This window comes from Cyrtonyx montezumae, unplaced genomic scaffold (genome assembly GCF_038088225.1).
Source record: "Cyrtonyx montezumae isolate F1298 unplaced genomic scaffold, pur_monq_1.0 scaffold_5, whole genome shotgun sequence".
In the NCBI taxonomy this organism is placed as follows: domain Eukaryota; kingdom Metazoa; phylum Chordata; class Aves; order Galliformes; family Odontophoridae; genus Cyrtonyx; species Cyrtonyx montezumae.
Genome location: NW_027072056.1, coordinates 5,798,982 through 5,821,857, shown reverse-complemented (window position 1 = coordinate 5,821,857; position 22,876 = coordinate 5,798,982). Strand labels below are relative to the sequence as shown.

General features: G+C 36.1%; 1 protein-coding gene across 2 annotated transcripts in view; it reads right to left on the bottom strand.

Moving 5' to 3' along the window:
- The window catches only part of CLSTN2 (calsyntenin 2), a 167,000-nt gene that overhangs the window by 20,075 nt on the left and 124,049 nt on the right, over positions 1-22,876 (bottom strand). For both annotated transcript variants that reach the window (XM_065748310.1, XM_065748311.1), the window contains one exon: positions 3,030-3,192. In XM_065748310.1, the coding sequence (XP_065604382.1) occupies positions 3,030-3,192 (163 nt within the window). The remainder of the gene's footprint in view (positions 1-3,029; positions 3,193-22,876) is intronic.

The following is a 22,876-nucleotide window of genomic DNA, read 5'->3' as shown; positions in this document are numbered from 1 at the left end:
TTTGTGGTAAGCTACAGTATAACCTTGTGACAAGTCACTGACTTCTGTTACAGCTTTCCTGACAAGGCTCTGGGAATGCTACATAAAGAAACAACCCATTCTCAGAGGGTGAAGGTATGAACTTCAGACCTTACCTTTTGAGAGAAGGCTGGGGGAAGTCTGTGGTATGAAAACTAATTAGACTACCAAATCATGTAATTTGCTCTCTTCTCTGGTTGCCTTTGCCACTGAATGATTAACAGCAAAGGGAGCAGAGTGACAATGTATAAACCCTGGGTTAATGGAAGAAATTTCTTACTCTGTAAAAAGGTTCATTTGCTATGTTCTCAGATGAACTGAATCAAAAACAATGAACTCAGGAGAACTTACCAGCATTATATCCTGCAATGTGGAGCTCCAGCATAAGCTAACATTAATTTGTTTGTATTGATTAGGAGAGTGAAACAGAATTGTAAAAGCTAACAGGAGGAATAAGAACAATCTGGTGGTCAGTCATCTGATGCTGATCTGTTTTATGTGACCTGAGTAAAATCCACATACCCTCTTGATGCTGCACTTTATTCTCATTCTCATTAATAGAGTAAGAACAATTGTAATTCTTCACTGCAGAAGAAGTTACCTCTTCACTGTTTGGAAAACTCAGAGGACTTTTAGCTGGAGGACCTAACCTATGGGGAAAGCATTAGTTTTTATTGCTGCAGTAGAAGAGTTTTAAATGGACAGTGCTTCTGTCATGGAAAGTAAATTCTGATGGTCAGATTAGCAATTAATTACAAAGCATTGTCTCTAATATGAACATCCCATAATGTAGTGACATCCTACTCTGAGCACCCCTGAAGGACACATCAGCAACACATCAGTAACACAGCGCAGGCAGCAGAACTAAATTCCTGTCTTAATGTAACAACAACACCCCGAAAATCCTCACCCAATTCTAATTACTATTGAAAAGACAGGAAAAACAGAAATCTCACTTGTAGTTTGCTATTCTTTTTGATACAGCAGTGCATAATAATTGCTGTACTATTGTTACAACTGCAAAATGGTTTCATTTTTTTCTTTCCCAGTTATCTGCCTGCAGACACCACAACACATGCTGCTTATAGAATCTGTTCAGGAAGCAGTTTCAAATGAATCGAGTTCAGTTTGGTTGTGTACTTTTTAATCTTAGGTCACATGTACTATATATTAAATGAAGTCATATAAATAGTTTAGCCTAAAGATGCTTTAACTCCTAAATAAACTACCCCATGGAATTATAGTAGTATTAAATGTGATCTTCATTAAAATCTGAGATACATTTAGTAGAAAATTATGACAGGACCCTAAATTAAGGCAGTAGCTCTGCCTAGATCTTCCCCTGTAACAAACTCCCTGAAAAAAGAACAAAGGCTTTTAAATGATAGTAAAAGGAAGATTATACTCTAATAGCATCCAGGATACCTGATTTTAAATGGAGAAAATTAATATGTCAAAACAAAATTAATAAAAAATATTTCTACAACGTTTCTCATGCCGAATGTGTTGTCACAGCTGAACAGACTTGCTTTTAGCTAAGTCACTGACTTCCTGGGCTGCTTTAACCTTTACTCAGTCCCTGAAAAAATGAAGTCTGAGTTGGTGAACAGTTTGATAGGTATTTATCTACATATTTTTAGCTAAAATAAAGAATAAGATGGCCTTAGATTTTCACTACCTTAGAATAATAATATTAAAGGTACTCTGTTATATATTCAATATTAATGGAATATTCCAATAAACTTAAGTTCACCCTATAGAGATGAAAGGCTGCAAATACCAGGTAGGTAAGGATCAGTGTCTGTTTGTACATATATATATAGGAGTAGTATCACACTGACTAGCTATCGTAAAACTCACCTGTGTTCAAAGTATATCAAATCTTGTTTTTACTAACAGTGTGGCTTTATTCTCCATATTACCACCAAAATGAAGATGGGATCTTTACACCCCAAGGTAATGATAATCTAACAGTTGGATTTGCTTCTGATCTTATTTTTGCTGAAAGCTCTGGCATGCATAAGTTGCCCACATTTTTCAAACAAAATATTGTGCAAGATCAAACTGGCAAACAAGTAAACAAGAAGAGAGAAAGCAAACCATCATTAAAGAGTGGTAAGGAAATAAAATCTATGTGAAAGCATGTTTTCCTAATTGTACAGTTTGCTTCACACCACACTTCACTATTCTATTAAGTGAAAACAAGACACAGCATCAACAGAAGTTCAACACAGAACAGTAATGAGGAGAACAAGAGCAGATAAGCAGAAAAAAACTGTTTCAAGTGTAAAACAGAAAACAGAAAAGGAAGCAGATGTTGGCTGTATAAAAACCAAAGAAAAGAATGAACAAAAACATTATAAAGGGCACAAAACAGGAAAAACTTATATTTAAGCGAAGGCCATTACAAGTATGGCTCTGCAGAGAGACTTTTGTTTCCTTTACCCTCGCGCTTTTATAGCTGAACTGTAACAGAGTGAACTGACTAAATCAGTGGAGTTACTGGTAATATATTGTGATGTGGTGGAATCACTGTGGATGGTTGGACTAGATGATCTCAGACACCTTTTCCAACCTCTGCGATTCTGTGATTTCATGTTAAGAGTGCAGAAATGGTCCATAAGTAGTGAAAACAACAACAAAAATATGATACAGAGATTGAAAGAGGGAGATAAGTGGAGTTGCAGGAGATCAAGTTCTTTAGACTAATATTTAGACAGTTTACTTAAAGTTGGACATTAAGGGAAGTAATTAAAATAGTGAAGTCAAAAGATAAAGATGATAACATTTCATATTAAATATATAAACTGGATTCTGAACTTTAGATGATGCAATTGCAAAGCTTCCTAATGTCCTACCTGCTTTTATCCCTGGATTTAACTAATTATTAACTCTGGATTTACTTCTGTTTTTATATCATAAACCCTTTAGTAACTAATTTACTATTTAAGTAGCAAGACAAATGAAATTCTGCCTTTAATTCAAAATACTACTGTTGACTGCCACATTACCTTGCCAGCAGGCACCGACTGTCAGCTGCATGGCTATGTGTGAAGGGTGGATGGGCCAATCGTTGGTCACAAGGTAGGGTTCATATGTTGTTCCATCCATGTATAAGGTAACAACAGGAAACTCAACATTGACAACATAGTAATGCCATTCTTTATCACAGATCTGAAAGACAGAATGTAAGAGAAGAGATTAATTAGCATTAACTGTTGACTACTTTTGTCACCTCATACGCTTTTAAAATTGTAGAGTTTTACTTGAACACAGAAAAAATTACTGCGTGGTTAAAATTAATGAAAGTATAAAACTATTGTGATAAATGCTTATATTATGCATATAAAAGGTATTTGGTAAATAGAGCCATTTTAAAGCACACTGAGAACAAGGCATGGCTGAAACAAACAAACAAAGAGACCATTTTTGCTCTGTATGTTTGCTTTTGTTAACACATAAGATTGGTTTGCTAATAACTATATCAACTCTTCAGAATGCAGACTAGTGTGTAAGTGTGTACTTGGTACCTTTTGGCAGTTACTAGAGGTCCTTCTTAGTTCCAAATAAAGAAAATACACAGCACACTGATACTAGATTAATTAATAATTATCAGTGCTATGATTCAGTGACTGTCATTAACTACTGCACTGGCAATTTAGAAAGTGCTGTTCAACGCTAGGATTTCTGTTGCTCTCTGTACACACACATATGAACTGAGTTCAAGCAGCCTCAAGCAGGCAACTCAAACCTTCTCCATGTATCTTGTTTTAGTCTGTTTTTTTTCCCTCCAGTATTCTGCAGAATGAGGATCCATATAGCTTCACTGATACACATCAGTTTTGAAAAGCAGTATCCACAGTCACGCTGTACTTTCAAGGTGAGAATATCAGTGTCAAATCCCACAAGAATTTCTGAGTCGGACATCCAGGGATTACTGCAAGACTGTCATGTTTTGTTTTAGTTTAGAAATGTACAGCTTGCTGAATCAGTGCCTCTGAAGGCAGAAGCCTTGTGTGCAAATACCAACGTTCATCTGATTCTTTTTTTCCTTTGTTGTATCTTTCAGATTTAGAAGTTCAAAGAAATAAATCACACCAAATTGGTAGGACAGGGGTATGTTTTTAGAAATAAGGCAGTAGTTACAGTCATGCTGCTTTCAGTTCTGCAGAGACACTTGTTCTGATATATTAAGAAACTAAAGTGCTTGAATGCAGATATCCTTGCTGTTTTCATAGAGGCAAGCACGAAAGTGACGTTTAAGCATAAAGCTGTCCTTGGGCAGGTTTATGTGCTATTTCCTGCAAGATCTGCCTTTTGGAAGCAAAAGCTAATGTTTTGTTCCAGAAGACACTTAAACAAGAACCTAATAACTTCTATTTCAAATGGATACATTTATTACTGCAGACATCACAGATCCACAGCAAGAGATAAATGCAGCGAAGTGGCTGCTAGAGTCTTCCTGTTGGTAGCAGTAGAAAACAGAAATATTTTTTGAAGGTTAAATGAACTGAAACCAAAATTGAAAGTAAATAAATTAGAAGACTGAAAACTGTATTGAATAAACAACAACTGGGAATATGATGTGCAGTTCTGCCTTTCAAGGAAAAACAGCTCACCAAGTTTCCTGACCTGATCATTAGACTGATTCATCATCGCCCCATGTGACAGCCACTCCACACAAAACAAAATGAACAATGTGCCTGAATTTGAGGGACCTTGTGTGATAAATACAACAAGGGTTAATATTTCACACTTTTCAGAGAACCATCTTAGAGCAGACCTTTCTTGTAACTGGAAGCTGTATCGGCTGGAACATGCCAGCTACTATTAAAGGAGAGCAAGCAATCCTCATATTTAACCAAGGCAAGAGCAGTTTAATATGGCAACAACAAACATTTGTGGCTGCTGCATACATATAAAGCACAGTAATGTGCAGCTGGTCTGATTATTCTAGTGACTGACCAATAGAGCAGTGACATTTTTCTGGAGAAAATGCTGTCTGGAAACACAATTGCACAGTCGCCATAATTTAAGAGTCCAACAACTGGTCTCAGGTGCTTCCAAGTACAGTGCTCACCTCCAGCTGCAGATAGTCCACAGCTGACAAACTACTCACTTTAATTTTGTGATATGTTTTGGAACATAAGATACAGTGATTTCAGATGACTTGATAAACTCTTCAAAACATTACTTGCCATTATACTTAAATACAAGGTGGGTTTTTTGTGTTTTCTTGTGTTTTTTAAACAAAGATTTAGGTATTTAAAACCTCAGCTTCCTTACCGATTTCAAAAGCACACAAATTCCCAGGTTATTAATTCTCATATGATCACAATACAGCTTAGGTTCTCAGACACAAATATATTCCCCTGTACTATCTTTAGGTACCTGTACTGAGTCCCAGTGTTAAAACAAATTTATTACAGCAACTGAATTATTTTAAAAACTCAGGAATGCACTGCAGCCACTCAGCAGCAGGTACTATTTGTGTCTGGCCAGTTCACAAGCAACAAAATTATGGAATAAATAATTGCGGAGTGTAATTTGTTATGCTGTCATTTCAGACACTTTCTTCACCTTGTTAACACAGGAAGCCAATATTTCCCCTGCATGCATTCCACAGTGGCAACAGAATGTAATATGATGGCAGTGAAGTCATGAAAATCAAATGTTAAAATATACTAGCTTGGCAGATAAAGAAATTGTAGACATCTCAAGTAAGAACTTTATAGAAAAAAAGTCTAAATTACAAAGGTATCATAATGAGATAAAATTACAGATGAGTAAGCTTGGCTTTCAAAGATTGCTGGATTGTTAAGCTGGTCTAATCACTTCATTGTGTCAGTCTGCCTCTAAATGTATTAATCACATCACGGTCAATTAACCATTTTTTGGTCTCAATGACGACTATAAACCATTACACTAGAATACACTTTTACAAAACAGAGAAGAACAGATACAACAGTATATGAAGCAAGTTCCTTAAGACACAAAAGCTCTTCGTTTTTTTCTCCTTTATATTGGAATGTACTGAATCAAACTATTCTCGTCTTAGAAGCAGATGGCAATCAGAAACTGAGTTCCTTGGTCTGCAAAGCACCTCTTTTATGACTTTATACATTAGGACCAGGTATCACAGAATCACAGTGGTTAGAAGGGACCTCAAGAGATCATCGAGTCCAATCCCCCTGCCAGAGCAGGTTCCCTACAGCAGGTCGCACAGGTAGGTGTCCAGGTGGGTCTTGAATATCTCCAGAGACGGAGATTCCAAATGCATGAGAACATGCCCTTTACAGCTCAGAGATTTTTTTTAGCCTTTCTTAACTCACCCGGGGTATCCGTTTGGCTAAGTACACAAAGAACCTGTACTTCACCAAGTGCCCCAATGCCTCAGATCAACAGCAAACATTAACCAACCTCTGAGTAGCTTCCTAAATGCCCCTTTTGTTTTTGACTTTTTGCCTTTCAGCTGACAAGAAGTTCGGCTACATGTAGAGCTGCATACATCCTGTCAGTGCTACTTAGTGCCTGTTTTGGGTCTATTCCTTTAGAGTTGAGAAAGCAGTTATTATTTCCATTCTATCTATCAAATGTATGAAGCTTTATTTTAAGCCTATACTCCTTTTATGGAAATATTAGATATTCTGTATTTATATCATTTTTGATGAGAAGTAAAAGTCTAGAGAGTCTCAAGAGTACAACAGTCTGTGCCTTCATTTCAGATCTGCTTCAGGTTCTGTATCAGAATCCCAAATTATTGTTTTTATTCAATCATGGTATTTTGTTGTAAATGTCCTTTAGAAATAAATGAGAAAATTAGGCAAGCAAATAAAACCCACAAGGTGAAAAGAATGGAAAATTTAAAAATGCTAAAATCCTTTCAACCTAACTGGCACACTTTCTGATTTTTTCTCTCGCTGTCATTAGGGCAGTATCTGCATAGCACTAAGCACTCTGAGTTAACCAAGTTGCATTCTCTGGCAGAATTCTCCATGTCAGGTATTTGCAAGCAGCAACAGAGGGATTTATTCGCTAGGTAACGGCCTCATTCTTACACTTCTGATATGCTGCCATCTCATCTGATTTTCTCTTTCCCCTTATTCCTACTTTCAGTATTCTTTTTTGCCTACAGCACTTAATCTATTATAGTACCTTAAATATTGATTGATATAAAACCAAAAATATCACCACTGTTGGAGTCTTTGATTTTGTCCCTTTTGTTTTTGCTAACGCATTGCTAACAACCTGGTCAGCTGACTGCTCAGACCTTTCACTCACACAGATTACACTTAATTCCAGTCTGAATAACAGATTCAAATTTAAATAGTTTTACATCAAAAGAAACTGTTTGCCAAAGCAAAAAATAAGCTAGGTGAGAACAGTAGTAGTGTTGTGATGATGCCCATACTCAAAAGTTGAATGCCAATGGAAAAATTGATGGTGTTAGGAAACCTCCCTCCAGGGACCCTAAGTTGTACAGTTGGACTGAAGAAGAGATCAAATTGAAAATAGTGGTTAGTTAAGGAGAGTGATGCAGCCATTGCCAACAGCTGGGCTGGTGAAACAGATCTGACAACTACTTTCATTTCTGTCAGGTTGGAGGTGTTTTAAATCTGCTAACACAGAGCTTAACATTGCAAGTGAATAAAAGATAGAGAGAAGTTGCCAAGTACTTAATTTTCCTCCTCCCTTTTTCTTTTCATGGACAAATTCGATGCATTATTTCCATTAAACTTTTTTTTTTCTGTCCTTTCATTGAATTATTTTCTGCCTTAGTGTTTCAACAAGTATAACATTTTGCTTAGAGCACTCTATATTGGATGAAGCTATTATATTCATTGAGAGCAAAAAACTCTGGAAAAATTGCGGTATTGTCAAACATTTCACTACAGAGTTGGGGTCATCATCATGAAAACTTCGTAAACATGCAGCGATAACTGAGGCTCTGTATTTTTAACTCATTCCATGAAAGAAGACAATAAATTCAGGGAATCTCCTTCTGATCTTAGCATTATCCACTCAGTTACAGAGCTCAGATCAAATCCTCTGCCCCCTTCTGAAAGCAGCCCCCCCATGGCATCTCTTACCCTTGTTCAGTGTACAGAACATAGATCATATCTGAGTAGAGACAGGGATATATTTTGAGTTTACAAAAGAACACCACATCTTTCTTTCTATCTCCAAAATAATTTTTTCTGAAAGAGCTATGGAAAAAATTACCAATTTTGTCATTTGTCTTTTTTTTTTTTTTTTTGTGACATCAAATAGGCATTAAATGGCTCCAATATATCTGGATAGAAACAAGATAATATTTTTACAGCAATGTGCAGAAAGCACTGAACTGGATATGAACAGAGAGCTCAAAGGTAACAGATTTAAAGATTCACAAGGACAATTTCATTGCAGCTCTGACAAGGACTTAAGGAATCACAGTAATGTAAGAACAAAGTGTGAAAAAGAAAACCAAGCTATTAATTTGGAAATGTGGCAGTGGATTCCCAGTAAAAGCTGCAACGTTATGCACATTTGCATATGTTGTTTTTCCTTCTTCTTCAGAAAAAATGTACATTTACATATGTCAAATGAAAATAAAATTTCCTAAGAGATTTAGGTAGTCAGTTTAAGCAGAAGGTTACTGGCAGTCAAAGGGAGTGCAGACAAGACTCCTGCCCCACTCTGGGGCTTATACTGCTGTCTCTGATGAATGGGAACTTGAAAAGCATTGCTGATTGAGCTTTCTACAGTTACATTAGACATTCATCTAGAATATTGTTTTCCTGCTGTCAATTCTCATCCACAGACTTCTACTATTATGGCACATTAGTTTCAGAAAAAAATAAGAATGTATCTTAGAACATTACTTTTGCTCTAATTCCACTGCTCTCTTGAGTTTTTTTAGTATATACTTGCTTTAAATTCAATAGCACAGCTATCTGCAAAAACTGATTTAAGTGATACAGGGAAATAAGTTGCTTAATTGACTTTTTATCTGTTTTCTCATTGCCTATAAGATCCTCATGATTTGCCTTTTTTTTTTTTTTCCCATCATCACAACATACACTGCTATAGATATCCTAGCATAGACTGCAAGTATTAATTCACTATTCAGGGTGTGCTTACTTCACTGGATACCTGGGATACGTTTCATAATGCAACGACACAAATATATTTCTACTGTGAATATGCAGGCTTTGCAGTCAAAATTTGCTTTCAGGTTGGCTTTGTCCTACACTGTAATCAGCAAGCTTACTCATTTTTGGGGAAAGCTGTTGAAAATGAACAAAAGCAAAGTGCAAACACAGTCTAATCAGATTCATCTAGCAATATAAATTGTTATGTCTTGTAGCATTATTTATTCTGCCCCAGTAATAGGCTCTGAGCATTAGGCCTTATCTGCCTGTTCTCCCTCTGCCATTAAATTTTAACATCCAGATATGCTAGCTTTATTTAATTTAGCACTGCAAAACTGAAAAGGATTTAAACATTTGAGGAAAAGGGCCAGTGTAATCTTGACCACTAAGTGGAGCTGTTCAGATTGCAAATAGCTTATAACTCCACAACTCACTAATAACTCTACAGCACCTTCAGAAAATTTTAAATAAAGCTCTACAGTATTCATATTATGTACTGTTTTTTTTTTTTAAATCATCTCTTTGAGTTTCCCTTTCTCCAATTATTCTTTACCAGCACTTTCATGTTACACTTCTGTCACTCTGTAAAATCAGTATCCCCTGCCTCTGAATTGTCCACAGATAAAAGTATATACGCACTAGTTAAGGCAGGATGGGAGAAAAATATATTACATGTACAGGAAAAAAAAAAAGGAATCAATATATTCCCACCAGTTAAATGAACAGGTGATGGATTGTGAAGTAGAACCACCATCTACAAGTTCATTGCTTTTGTTCATAAGAATACTGTTGCAGACTCATCCTGGATAGAAGAATTGCAATTTAGCTCTAGAATCGTCCTGCTCAAATTTGATCACATAGCATCTCTGAACAAGTTCTGACATTCTGACAGCTGGTGGCAGGCAGTGCAGGGAGAGAAAACCAAGAGACAGATTGCTTTGCTCTGGACTACTGCTTTTATGCTATGAGACTTGAGCATCACCCCTCTTACAGGTGTTAGTGGTAATGGCTGCTACAAGATCTAATCTGTAGTCCAACAGGAAGAAGCTTTTCCTTAGCTCTACTATCTGTATTGAAATCTGGATTTCTCCAACACATTTGATGATGTTATGTTAGCTTCACATATAGGAGTAAATTTTGGAAATGAAATAAACATTTTTCTCTACTTGTTTAAAATGTATTGCTTAGAACCAGCTCTTAGATGCCTTAACAAAGCATGTCTTTCAACAGTTGTATTTTATTGTCATGTAATTCTGAAACTCTAAAGGAATGCATATGACTGGTTGTAGAATAAAGGAGACTGAACATCGTGCAAATGAATCCCTTCTTTTTGGAACCTCAACTAAGTGTCAGAGATACATTTACAATTGAGGAGGAAAATGAAGGCACCAAATTTACATGCCATAGACAGACAACATGAAACCCGGACAACAACAACAGTGAAGTTCTCTCCAAATGCCACTATATTGGCACCTTATTTAGGAAACTAAGCAAAGCAGAGGATAGCATCCATGACTTTATGTTCTGAAAAAGAGGAACAAAAGGTCAAGGGGAAGCTCTTCTTTGCCCTTTCCGCCTCACTGATTTTAAAGATAATGTTGTACTTTAATGTCGATTTTACAAAATGATATTTTTTGCCTAACTTATGAAACAAGTTATTTCAATATAAACTATTCAGTACAAAGTAGGGTGTATAAAACTAAGGGGTTTTCTGATGTAGCCTGCTCAAGTAAATGCTATATGCAAAGAAGCACTTACCTGATTACTGTCCTTCCAAAGTGATTTTTTCAACTATTTACTCACTGCCTGGACCATACTTTTTCTTGTTTAATATTTATTCAGTGTAGACATTTACTTTCTCTTAAAAAAGATAAAAATCACAGGCTGTAGAAAATAACTCTAAGATTTGTTTGCTGTCCTTAATAAAATATTAGTAGAGTATGTTGGAATACCATGAGCTCTCATATTTATTATGCATTACTGATTATTGGACATGTCAAAAATAAAACGTGGATGTCCATTACATCATGTAGAAAATTTGTTGAGGGATGCACCGTCCTTTGGCTACCGAGAAAAACCTCAGGACTACTAATTCCTCAAAAACCAGCTCCTGAGAATACAGTTACATAACATGATTATCAAGTATTCTTCTTTGCAGCTACTGATGACCACATAACAAATATACTGTTGCATTTTACCAGAAATGCCAATTTACCTGCAGTGACAAATAGAAGGAAGCCCTTTCCATCTCTCCCCAGCCTTTTTTCCTCTGTATACATTCAAGAAGAATGGAAAAGCAAGCACTTAGAAGAGGTGAGTCTGTATTTAGTACCTGTCTTACAGATGCAAGACATGCTTTAATCTTTGATTTTCCCAAGATAAAAGATGGAACCTAACAGAAGTCTGTAGTGTATTTTATTTTGAGGTTTAACAGAACAACAAATGTCTTTCATCTAAAGAAGGGTGAGAATAAAGACACCGTGGTCACGGTGGCAAGTGGGGCAAGTATTTTATTACTGTGATTAAGTTATAATCTGAATTAAGTATCATCTTCAGTTGTTTTAAAAGAGCCAAACATTCATCTGACTCTGAATTTTTCAATATTTATTATCTGGATTTTTCTAAACTACCTGCCCCATATGCTAAAGGGATGATGCTAATTGTAGCACTGACCTCTTTGCTAGATAGATTTCTGAGTCTCCTCTGTGCTGTTGACGTTCTGCCAGGCTAAGCAGATCACTGATCAAAATATCCACTCTGTTACTGCTCTATTTAATGAATTCTACTTTATTTTCACTACTTCTGACATTGGAGTCATCTGAAAACAAACCTTCACAACAGAAAATCTGAAAAGAATGGTAAATCTCTATTCACTTATTGAAGAAAAAGAAGGGGTAAAAAAACCCAGCAGAACAAAGTACACAAGTTAAAAGAAGTCTCACAGCTTCTCATTTTACAATCTCCTGACTTTTTACAACATTATTGCTAGTACTTTTCCTGGACAATAATTTCAATTTTGAAATATAACAGGTTGTTCACCTTGATAGATCCTTCTCCTCTCCTACTCCAAGAAGACACTGGAATATTCTCTACCATGCCTAAATACTTTATGTTAAGACTAAGAGATGAGCGGAGTTAAAAACCATTCAGTAGTTCCATACTTCTTAGCTTTCAGTTATAAACATGTATGTATGTATAGTACATATAAACATGCCTAGGCATACATACACACAAGGCTTTGTTTTTGGTTGTTACAACCTACAGTCAAATAAATTTGAAAAAACGGTTTGCAGAAGAGAATATTATTGTTATAATGTCAACATGGTACAATCAGGAAAATGAATAAACCCCAAACATCTTGTAAAATCAATGAGACTATTTCCTTATACCAATCTGCAGCATTCTACCAGCAGTGAGTCTGTTATTCCAGTAGTAAAGACTTTACAGTGCTTTCACAGCTTGTACGAAAACAGATCAATCTAAAAACTGCTTAAAAAAGAAAATGATCCAAAGATAAACAAAAAATGATCCAGAGTCGAAGAGCATCCAAAAATATAAAAAAATATTCTAAAAACTATTGAACAACTGAGACTAAAACTGAAAATAAATCACTGAAGTGAAAAATAATGAAGAAAACTCTTTACTCTTAAGTATAATATACAATAAAATTATTGATATTCTTTCAGCTACATAATAAAAAGGTCTTTGGAGTTAAGATACTATGAAGCAATTTGTATAAGCTGTTAAAAAGACCCCATATGAAATATTCATGGGATCATGAAGTAACTCCTTGATTATTTCCCACTGGTAACTACATTTTCCCTGGTCATTATAGTTTCTCTCTCTGCCCCTCTTGTCCTCAAGTGAACGAGTGTTGTGGATTTTACGCAAGCTGTTGCTCTGGACTGAGCCACCCCTTTCTGCAGTTGATCCAGGCTGGTGGGAAAGGAGGCAGTTGCAGCAGCACCTGTTTCAGAAGCAATACTCCCTGCTCATTAGGCTGTCAGAAATCACTGCCTAGTGAAGGTGGCAACACTGATTTCAGCAGAAGTTAGCCAGCCAGGATAACTAGGTTTGGTAAATAAGGATTTATCAGCTTTCTATAGTATTATTTACACAACTTTTTTTAAGGTTTCCATTTTGTTTGTATTTTGTTCTGTTGAGGTCCATTACTTTTATAGAGAGCTTCACCGAACTGCGACTCAGATCATTTTTCTTTCCTTCCCCTTTTTTCTAACATCACTTAATCAGTGAACTAAGTGCAGAAGAGTACCCAAATGTAAGTGGGCTCTGAGGTCAAATGGTACCCAGCATTCTAACTGCTTGTCCAGATTAGTGATCTCAAAGGAGTATTTCATATTTGTTTTCAGCATTCTGAAGGAAGAAGAGTCTACAATATATCAAAAATGTTCATTGTACAAACAAAGTCCTTAAGCATCAGACTTTCTTCCTAGCATTTTATAAGGTATTCCTTTAGCTGTTGCTAAAAAAAAAAGTTTGAAATCTCTAAACAGAACTCTTCTCAACAAGTATTAATTGCTGTGTGCATTCTACATGGAGAAAGTTCCCCAACAGCATAAAACATGACACGGCAGAAAATTAAAACAAAAGAACCCACAGTAAATACTCAAAATTCACTTTGCCCATCAGCATCCCAACAAGCTGTGAGTTCAAAGTCGGTTCTGTAGCTTAAATATGCATACTACTTTTCAAAACACTATGTACAGCAAATATTAGATGCTCACAGGGTATCAGTTTGAGGGTTTCTCAGATGCTCCTAGCAATTCCGTAAATCGCAAAAGAACGACTCAAAACATGGACAAATAATAGGAGGACACTTAATATTTCCTCTGCAATTCCCCCTCAAAAATACACCAAAAATTCAGGTAAGCAGTTGTGGCAAATGTGTTGCAGGAACAAATAGTTTGTTTATTTCTGAAGAAAATATACTAATGGATGTCAGTGAACTTAGGAGATCTAGGATCCATTTAAAATATTGTATACTGTGAAGACCATTACTAAGGCTCATAAATCTGTAAACGAACAAACATAAAGCACCACTTATGAAATTAATAAATTCTAAATTTTAAATCTCATTTGTATTATTTGCTTTTAGCTAGTTTGTGATGCCAGGTCAAGTGAAAAAAATGGATAAAAATACAAGAACCACTGAACTCATTGCTACCCTATGTGTCCATGCTCTACAGTTATCAGCACAAGTGAGTAATGCTAAATACAATTTAAACTTCATTTTGACAAGTCCTTAAACGATGCTAAAACATGAATCAGGAACACTTAACTCTTACTGTTTCCAAATAAGCCATCTTTACCCCTATTAATAAAAAGCCTAATAAGCCTCTTTTACCCCTATTGTAGGATTTGGAAAAGACTTAACTACATTTCAAAAATTCACACTGAAAACAAGACTTCACTCTTTATAAGTAGTATTTGGGCAGTGGAAGCTTCCCCTATTACTAAAGCCAGAAGAGAACCTAGAAAAGCAATCAGAGGGCTGCTCTGACAGTAACGCCTCCTATTTTGTGATGCTAGCCCACATGGAAATGTGCATGAAGCAAAGGGATGGCACTGAATTCCTCCATGCAGAAAAAATTGCACCTACTGGCTTTCACTGATGCTTGCTGAACATTTATGAAGACCCAACAGTAGATGTGAGCACACTGAGGTGGTGGGTGGTGTGTTTCAGCAGTGGTGACAGTGATATGAAAGACAAGCTGTGTTCCAGTCATGCAGGTTTCTACAAGCATGGCATGCAGACTGTTCATCGCTGGTGAAAATGCACAGCTAAAGGTGGCAACTGTGTTGAAGAATAGTGTTTTGTAGCTGAGAATTTGCTCTATCAAATAGTGTTATTGTGCTCTTAAGGCATTACTTTGGGGGTTACCTACTTATTTTAAATCCAAAGATTAGCATTTCCATCAGGTCCTATACATGCAGTATTTATAGATGAAAATATCTGTAATATTCCAGTTCTATTAATGTGGGAATATGAATTACACCTATTAACAAATGTATTCAAAAGATCATGCCTACTTTTTCAACAGACAGACTAAAAGCAGCATGGGATACACATACTGCTTCCAAAACAGTTCCCATTTTAAAGGGAGACAGATACACTGATGATCTCTGTGAGGTGCTCTGAGATACAGCAGTGAGTATGATGTTTACTGATATTTACTTACAGACCATATGAACATTCCACATGAGTTATTGCATGTATAAAGCAATGAGTGAAACTTTCAGAAATGATGCACAGAGCTTTGCCTCTGAAATACAGCACATTCACAGTCAGCATGGACTTGTCCTTTGAAATCTAGTGCTGCAGACATTGGGAAAGAATGAAGCATTATACCTCCCACCATGAATACAGATTGTCAGGCTCAATAAAACACTTTGTGGACCTATCAGGGTTGGAAACTGTTTCTTTCTAAATGGAAAGAGCAATCAATAGTCTGAGGTGAATGCACAATAATGTGCACGGTATTAACGATAATGTAATGTGGTAACAAACTTTTTCAAAAAATGAAGTTGAATCAAAACTGTATATAACTGAGTCACAGGACAACAATAAAACAGGAACATCAAAAACCAAGAGCCTAGACACAATATATACTGCAAGCTTAATTATCTTCTGCCAACTTTAAAGGTTTGTATCATATTCCTATTTATTCATATTGCAGAATTATGATATGACAGTATGACTTTCTTGTTGAAAGCTCTTAAATTCAAATAACAGAAAATGATATAAAAGTGTTATATACCCAATATGTATTTTTATGCATCTAATGTATATGATCTGAGATTCAAGAAATGCAAATAGGGAGACAATGTCTTTGAGAATTATTGTCAAACTAAACATATTATTACCGCTTAAATAAGAGTAACATTAAGAAAAAAAAAAACCAAAAAACAGCAGACCCATTGACCTCTTACTTAACAGAAATAACCCAATCATCTGTGATCTGATTTGTTTCACAGTCTGACATTATTTGATTGGAACTTTTAAGTCCAGTTTTGAATTCTGACTAATTACTTTACAAAGCATGAAGCTGTTTTGTCTCCACACCACAATCACTGGAGCTGGAAGGGACTCTTAAAGGCCACGTGTTCCAACTGCCCAGCAGGTAACAGGGACACCTACAGCTCCATCAGGTGCTGACCTTGAGCGTCTCCACAGATGGGGCATCCACCTCCTCTCTGTGCAACCTGTTCCAGTGCCTCACCACCCTGACTGTAAAAAACTTCTCCCTTATATGCAATCTAAATCTACTCTCTTTCAGTTTGAAACCATTTCCTCTTGCCCTATCACCATCATTCTGCTCAGCTGATACATCGAGGAACTCTGTCCTGTATTTCAGTAAAGATAACTTATTTTTTAATCCTTGGAGGGTTTAGTAATAAGTATGATCAACAAAAGGCTTAAACTGCTCATAAACTACATAATGAAATAGTAAACTTAGATCTGAGCTACACACCGAACTAGCTTCTTGAAATATGTATTATTTGCTAGAAAGCCAATGAAATACCTTTCAGTATTACCAAAATAATGCTTTTTAGCTAATAATACTTAGTTTTAAAAGAAAGAGTAAATTCCCTAAAACAAACCTAATTTTTATTATTTGCAATTACCATCCAAATATCAATATGCTTTTATTTTTCAAAATATGACTGAAATACCAAAATTCATATGTTAAAGGTTAAGTTTAAATTAGGCATCTCAACTGCCTGCTGCTCCAGTGCCCAAAGTTTCAGATAGCTAAGAATTCTGGCCCTACTCCTGAAAAAAATTCAATTTCAAATTCAAAAAATTCAGGATTTTTTCCTCATTGAGCAGAAGGAGGCTGCACTGAGCAAAAGGAGGTAGGCTGTCACAATTCAAAATAGGGTGATATATTCTTCTCTTACTGTTGGCGTGTGAACAAACAAAATGCTCAGTTATGCAGTGACATTTTGAAGGTGCAGAATGTGATTAACGCAAACTGCAATCTGGAGACAAAGCAAACAAACTGGTCATGTCTTGTTTGCTTCTGAGGTGAAACATCAGGGTTCAGCTGCAGAACTAACTCTGAAAAGACCTCTTTTCTCAGTTCCTCCTCCTCACACATTCCCACCAAAGGAAGACGGAGTTGACAGAGCCATTGAACATCATTTTACACATCCCATGTTCTGGGAAAGGGGGATTTACTTGGAAGATACTTAACTCTGTTGAAGGTGTGCAGTGCAAAAAGAGATAAAGGAACTCCTGCTCTAACACAACTCTCATGCTGATACAATATCTTTGCATATGGGAGCCAACTATTACAATAATTTTGAATACTGCTGTAGTCTGTGATTGAGGTAGCTAAAACTGCAGAAAGACACATAATCCAGATTCCTTTCCCATACTGATTAGTGTTGTGTTTTCTTCAGTTCCAGTAGATAATTAGGACATAATACAGGGAAAAGCAGATGTTATTTTGTTTTTATTGCAGATGAAAGGTAGCAATGAGATATAATTTGCTACCTTCATTATTTCTATAAAGTGAAGAATGGCTGTTTCTGTATTTATACTCAAAGACAAGTGGGGAAATTACACAACCCAAATATTATGTGCAGTCTCTTTACTTAAATGGTAACTGCTGGGCCTTTAATTACATAGCTGGTGTTTTTTAGAAAGATTGATTATATGTTATATAGCACGCATAAGTAATTAGGTATCAGCTGTATTTGTAACTTTGCCAGGGAACATTATTCATTCAGTAGATAGCTTTCTTTTAGTACTAATTACAGTCATGTTCTTAGTGCTTTTATGGGAGGAAGCAAGATAGCACTGAGGGCCAGCATCCCAGAATACTTTGGGTTGACATTAGGGACATGAAACAAATAGACTGTGGGAATGAATTTTCAGTGTTGCACAGACCCTAAAAGTTTTATGGATATCATTAAAGTAATTATCTAAAAGATCAAACATTTATTCACAGTTGAGCTGGTTGAAATCTTCCCTTTGAAGCACTGCTTTGCTGATGGAAAAGTGGCTGTTGGATTAAAGACATCTTCCTAAGATAAAATTACTGATGCTAGAAATAGGAGAATTGCTTCTTCCAGGACTGCCTCGCAGTATTTCTTTCTTTTTTTTTTTTTTTTTTAAGTTTTCACAGCAAGAAGCTCTATCTGTATTTATCTCTTATACGAGATCCTCATATTTAACATATCCTGTTGTTTCTCTGCTATTTTGCTCAACTCATAACACTCTCAGTCAGACCCAGGAGCCAGCTTCAGGCTTTTTGAAAGATGCTGCTCCTCAAGGAGAGGATTAGATTGCATTTGCAGTGCTCTCCTTTGTGAAGTACTCATCAATTCAGAATCAACAACACTATTTTACTGTTTGTAGCTACACTCCACTCAGGGACTGGAATTCACTCAAGTTCTGTACAAATACAGCATGCTGAATGTGAAAAAAAACTACTGAACAGATTAAGTATACATAGGGATAAGGAAAAAAAAAAAAACCAACAACAATAAAATGATCATACGTAAGTATTCTTCAGATAAGATATTAAAAAGTAATTATGTCCACACACAGTTAAATAAAATGAAGTCTAGCCAGCAATTTTTCTGTGTACCAGATATACCCTATCCATTGCTACCAAGGCCATAAATCCCACACAACACCATAAATGCAGATACCCCTATAAGGTAAGTGGAACATACAAGGTCCATACTGTATACTCTGGGAACTGTGCGCACAACGACAAACACTTTTGGTTGTATCATCTTTCATCGTTTCCTCCTCCTTCAGAACAATGAAACTAAGATCAGAAATGCTTTCAGTAACTCTGCACAGAGAACTTAATGTTTGAATGAATGTTGAATGAAGTTCATGCAAATGCTTCCCTTCTACCTTGGTTAATACATAACAGAGGTGGATATTAATGGGGAAGAGGATGGAACTATTACTGTAACATAAACATTGCTCTTATTTTTGGAAATAATATTGGGTTTACCTTTTACTTAAAAAAAAAAGAAAAGAAAAAAGGTAAGATTATTTGCAAAAATTAGATATGCAACTCTTTATCTCCTCTTCTGTACCTAGAGATAATATATAGGAGATTTCTATCTGCTCCTGAGGTTTTTTCCTCCTATATGTTCTCTCATTCTTTAAGTACAGCAAAGCCTCTACTGAATCATAACCTTTAAGCATTAGTTTTTCATTTAGTACTTTCCATTCTCGCACATTTTAGCTTTAGATTCTGAAGCCCCTGTAAAGGTTTGTATACTCATGTTTCCCAGCAATGATTAAACATGCCTGAAGGATGTGAAGATGATGCATGTCTTCACATGCAAATGTGAGAAATCACATTTACACTCCAACTCCTGTAGCAAAATCACAGCTGGATTTATTATTATAGAGGAGGCAATTCTCTGGGGCAACCAGACTATCGAACAGCGTGAGGCTGTGTGCTCCCCTCAGCCGCACAGCAGCATACACCTGTCTCTTGTTCTTTAGATAACAATCCCATTGCTGCTTAGGTTAAGAGGACAGCATTATGGGCAGTACAAATTAATAATTAACTTCCTTAAACTCATGTATTCATTGTGCAATCCCAGAGCAAAATGAAAAAGTCCTTTTTTTTTTTTTTAAGTTATTATAGAAAAAAATACAGAAAAGATTTAAAGTCGGCTTTTCTTCTGCTAGCTAACAAAAAATTGTTTGCTTTCTGATTTTCAAAATTCAGGCATGGGGGTTAGGGTGCCAGTATTACATTAAGTCAGTAGGTTTGATACTCTGCTAATTTAAAGATAATCATTATTCCTATTGCCTATCAATACATATGATGCATCAGTTGACTGTCTGGATAATCCAATGTAACTCTTCCATTTAGTTTTCTAAGATAATAAGCAGAACAGCCAGCTAAGCTGAAATTTGGAAATTATAACAATAACATGAAAATTATTTAAATTCTTGATGACTGACTCTATTTCAAAATAAAACAATGAAGAATATCCCACACGCCTTTAGCACAGATGCAGACTGCAGAGCACACATCAGTTCTATTAAACTCCTACTTCAGTGTAAAATAAATAAATTTTGTAAGATGCCCTTAAGCTAAATACCTGATTTTTCTTTTGCTCTTAGCTGAAGTATTTTGAAATAGGACATCAATGGACAGGACTTCTAAATGCATGAAATTCAAGGAAGAGATTTTTCATACAAGTATTAGCAGTCGCGGTTAGAGATAGATGCTCTTTCTCATACTGAAGCTTAAAAGCAGCACTTCCACAACTTGGATCTCTGACATTTCTAACAGAATACGATATATTTAGCGTGAAAATTTAAAGACATATTTTTTATCCTTTCAAATGTTTATCTTTTCCTTCAAATTTTCAAGCAAAGTATGATACTTTATCTGAACCCAGCAAAATTTAAGAACTAAAGCAGGCATGAGGTACAGATCTCTACATTATCTTAAAAGATAAAAGTTTCTTGCATTGATAATTCTAAGACACCTTTGCACATGTATGAACCAAGACTGAAGAAGGCCTTCAAATGCTGAACAGGCTGCTAAATCTCCCAACCTATAAAGTCATGAGGAAACAGGTAACCTATTCCAAGCTGTGAGGCCTAAATGGAGTTCAACATTTTCAGAGAAGTCCAAGAGTATGTAAGAAAGAAGAAACTTGCTTAATTTTATGAGTCTTTAAGAAAATCTGTGTGCTGACCAACTGAACAGGCTTTATTCTTTTCCTGAAAAGTTCTAAGATAGCTCTCTATAGTAAAACTACCTACATATGGTTCCATAAATCCAAACACTTACTTTGCATAATCCAAAAGGCAGATAAGAAAAGCATTATTGTGCCACAATTAGTCAGTAATTAAAGTAGATGCAGATTTATTTGTAGGCTGACACTGGATGCCTAAATTCCTAACAAAACAAAGTGCTTAACGTAAATGCAAATTGCAACTGAAACTTTGAATTATAGCATAGCTGTAATATGTAAGTATATGGACAGGAAATGAATACCACTGTAACTGCTTAAACATTTTCAGATAAGTCCATAGGTAAATGATATGACAGCTTAGGACCATGCATTTCTGAAATCAAAACACAACCAGTCCTCTTGAGATAGAAGGTAACAGTCAAGGAAGAAAAGAACAGTAATGCAAAGACCCCACATGTGAAATGCAGAAAGATCTCTTATAGGAGTTATCTGAAAGAAACTAGATGTTTCCTGTAACCAAGTTGTATGGTATTCTATCGTATAGACGCTTGAGTTAGATTAATGAAATCATTTTCTGTTTGAATTAGAATATACTTTTAACTGTGGTCCCAACTACTCTATTCACTTCAGCTGAGTACTGGGAGATAAGTTCCTGCAAGAACATTCATTAATTCAATGACATTCAGTTGAATATTCAGAACACTCAAAAAGAAAACTGGGGTATCTGTAATGACCATGGGGCACTACAGCATACCCTCAACTCAGGACATCAAAATCCAATGCTGTGAACAGAGATAGATCACCAAGAAACAGTTTGAAGTCACTTGTGCACAGAAAAATAAATGCCATCCAGGCTGTGTATCCAATTATAACAACAACAATCAACAGCTCTGGAAAAAATCAGTCCACAGGTTAATTGGTGTAAAAAAAATTGAAACTGAAAAGGCTTTATTTGCAATAATATAATAACTGTGAGATTGGAAAATAACTAAGCCAGACCCTGGACTCTGACCAAATGCTTCTAAAAGTGCAGTAAAATCCTTCAGTGTATTGAATGCTATTAATTCTCCAGTGTGACTGATACTGAAAGAGTATCTGAGACTGAGACTGAAAGAGCTGTGCACTATCATCATCCAGCTTTTTGTGTATTTTTAATAATGTGTGAATAAACTGGAGTTGATAGGATCTTAATTGGCTGCTGTAAGGATAGTTAAAAAATCAGAAGGAATGCTATGATACAATAATGAGACATATTGCACAGATATGTCATAGTGATTACATTTTTTGAACATGATGTAGGATTTTTATGAGTTTTATAAGTAAAAAGAAAAAAAATCACAACCAACAAACCTAGAATAAAAATATTACAGCAATCAATAATACTACTAAAGCATGACAGTATATTTCCTGAAATTATGATCCAATAAAGTTGAAATTTTCAATATTAACGTTGCTGTAGCAACAATGAAACTTCCACTCTATTCTAAGCCCCCAACCTGCAGTGCTGTGTTCAGCTCTGGGGCACCCAGCACAAGAAGGGCATGGAGCTGTGGGAGTGGGTCCAGGGGGGGCTGCAGCACCTCTTCTATGGAGACAGAGTGAGAGCTGGGGTTGTCAGCCTGGGGAAGTGAGGGCTCTGTAGTTACAGGAAAAGTGTAAGGGAAGTGTGGTTAATGGAAAATAGGTAATGGCTTTAAAGTAAAAGAGGGTAGGTTTATATCAGGTATTAGAAAGAAATTCTTTGCTTGGAAGGCACTAAAGCACTCTCACTGGTTGTCCAGAGAAGCTGCAGATGACGTCCCATCCCTGGAAATATTCAAGGCCAGGATGAATGGAGCCCTGGGGTCCCACCTCAGCTAGTGGGAGGTGTCCTTGCCTGTAGCAGGGGGTTGAAATAAGATAGACTTCAAGGTCCCTTCCAACCGAAACCATTCTATGACTCTGTGATCCCAAAATCCAAATGAGGTTCCTGCTTCTGCCTGCCAAGAAAGATGCTGTAGGCTTCA